At 45.1% G+C, this 2,157-nt stretch overlaps 1 protein-coding gene across 1 annotated transcript; it reads right to left on the reverse strand.

Moving 5' to 3' along the window:
• Positions 1-965: 965 nt before the first annotated feature.
• On the reverse strand, positions 966-1,893 carry LOC123180713 (uncharacterized). The gene has a single exon (XM_044592827.1). It carries the CDS (start codon positions 1,787-1,789, stop codon positions 1,151-1,153), a length of 639 nt encoding a protein of 212 aa, XP_044448762.1. The 5' UTR covers positions 1,790-1,893; the 3' UTR covers positions 966-1,150.
• Positions 1,894-2,157: the final 264 nt, after the last annotated feature.

The raw sequence follows: 2,157 nt of genomic DNA on the forward strand, positions 1-2,157 counted from the left end.
AGGTACTATAAATGACAAAGCAACCACCTGACACCACATTGAAATGTACATTGAAAGATTTCGTTATCATATCTAGACAACTTGAAAGTGAAGCGTTCCCTATTTAGTTGTCTTGTACTGATGTGTAACAAAGTAAATGGAAGCATACTTGAATTTTCTTATAACATTTGAAAATATACAGCTTCAATTTATGTAAAGGAGTAGATTCCACTCTGACAAAACTAGACAAAAACATAATAACTGAATCTCAAAATTAGTTCTCAAATGCATAGACACAAAAGGTGGATGCATAGGGAAAATATTTATTTGACGTGAAATTGTTGACAAATAGGACATGGGATTAATAATTTGTGAATTATTCATTCGTCTATGTTCGTGTGTCTTCAATTTGGATCATTCCGATCTACACTTCTCTTCATCTCGATGATTGTTGTTCTGGCGCGCTTGTTATATGATGCCTTAGCACGACGACTTCCAGGCTGTCTACTACAACAAGTTTTGCCCGACTCCATCGAAGAAGGGGCGATGACGACGGCGTGCATTCGGCTCGATTTAGTGCTCGTAGATGTCGTTAGGTGGACTACAGATCTCGATGTAGATTTTATTAGTTTTTATATTCGTTGTACTGTCATGATTGAAAATGAATAGATTGAAAGTTCTTCCGCATTTTTTTCATGAGTCTTCACATTAGAAAATGACGTAAGAGATAAAATATATTTATAATTTTGGGTCTGTTAGGGCACATCTAGATGTGGCCTAGTTATTGCACATCTAAGTGACTCAATGAAGGGTAAAAAAGAAAATGAAAATGAAAAAAAAATACTCGCATGAATTTTCGCGTAAGATCAATGATATACTCCCTCCGTCCCATAATATAAGAGCGTTTTTGACACTACACTAGTGTCAAAAAGTTCTTATATTATGGGACAGAGGGAGTAGGATTTAGATGTCACATTTAGATGTGCTTTAGCAAATGTAATCTTTTATCGAGATGATAATTAGGAAATCCACATTAGAAAACTGAATACACAAGTACTAGTGCCTAAAAAAATCAACTCCAAAAAAGAGAAGCAAACATTTAACGAAGCATGCGTTGCATGTGTGAACGCTTTGCTGGACAGGGCTCTGTTCACGCAATCCCAGCCCTTATTTAGGGAAGTCCTGCGACGGCTGCGATGTCTTTCTTGATGGTCTCTTTCTTGTCGGGAGTGGCCAAAGCGAAGGCAACGCTCACGGCTCTGCCACGGCAACCGTCCTCGCAAATGGTGGCGCAAGCAGGGTCTTTCTTGCCCTCGGCGCAGAACTTGCCGCACTCACCGATGCAGGTGGCAGCGATCGCGTTGATCTTGTCGCTTGGCTGGCGGGCCTGCTTGTCGATGGCTTGAATCACGGCCGTCTTCTCCGACGCCGAGCTCTTTGCGTACACGTCGGCGGCGAAGGAGAGGCTCTCGACTTCGACGCGGCAGATGGTCTCGCACCTTGCGCTGCACGCGAGGTCTTTCTTGCCTGTGCCGCAGAGCTTGGTGCAATCGTCTAGGCAGTGGGTGGCCAGCCCAGCAGCCTGGTTGGCGGACTCGGCGGAGGAGACGGCACCTTCACTCTTGTTGCTCAAGATCTCGACCGCGGCGGCCTTCTCGGTGGGCGGGGCGGCAGTGAAAGCCTCCGCCGCCGCCTTGAGACGGCAAGCGCTGTCGCATGGGGCTTGAGCAGTAGCCGCCGGCACTGATGCGGCTGCCACCACGACGGCGACGAGGAAAGACACGCTCATCGCGGTTCTGCTCAGAGCCATTGCTGACTAACTTCTTGATTGGTTTGGAGGGGGACGAGGCGATCGAATAGATGTTGCAGCTGCTGCTGAGGTTGATGCTTTGTGTGTCATGGAGTGTGAGGCAGGAGCTTTCTTTATTTAGGAATGGCGTGAGGCCAGGAGATTTTTGCGTACCACCAGTGGTGGATGCCAAATAGTAGTAGATAGCATGTTAACGCCTTTTTTTTGCATGTTAACGCCCTTTATCTGTACTTTATTTTATTTTTGCACTTGAAAAACTTAAGATTTCTGTTTCAACTTTCCTTCGTCCAATTTCTGTAGACGCCCCCCTTCCTTATTTTTTTCCTTCCATCTTTGATTTTTGTCTCACCGATTTTCCCTAAAACCAA

This window comes from Triticum aestivum, chromosome 1D, assembly GCF_018294505.1.
Source record: "Triticum aestivum cultivar Chinese Spring chromosome 1D, IWGSC CS RefSeq v2.1, whole genome shotgun sequence".
Taxonomy (NCBI): Eukaryota; Viridiplantae; Streptophyta; class Magnoliopsida; order Poales; family Poaceae; genus Triticum; species Triticum aestivum.

Bases quoted from the DNA above. Each gene is read 5' to 3' on its own strand.
- LOC123180713 (XM_044592827.1), bottom strand. From the start codon at position 1,789: ATGGCTCTGAGCAGAACCGCGATGAGCGTGTCTTTCCTCGTCGCCGTC.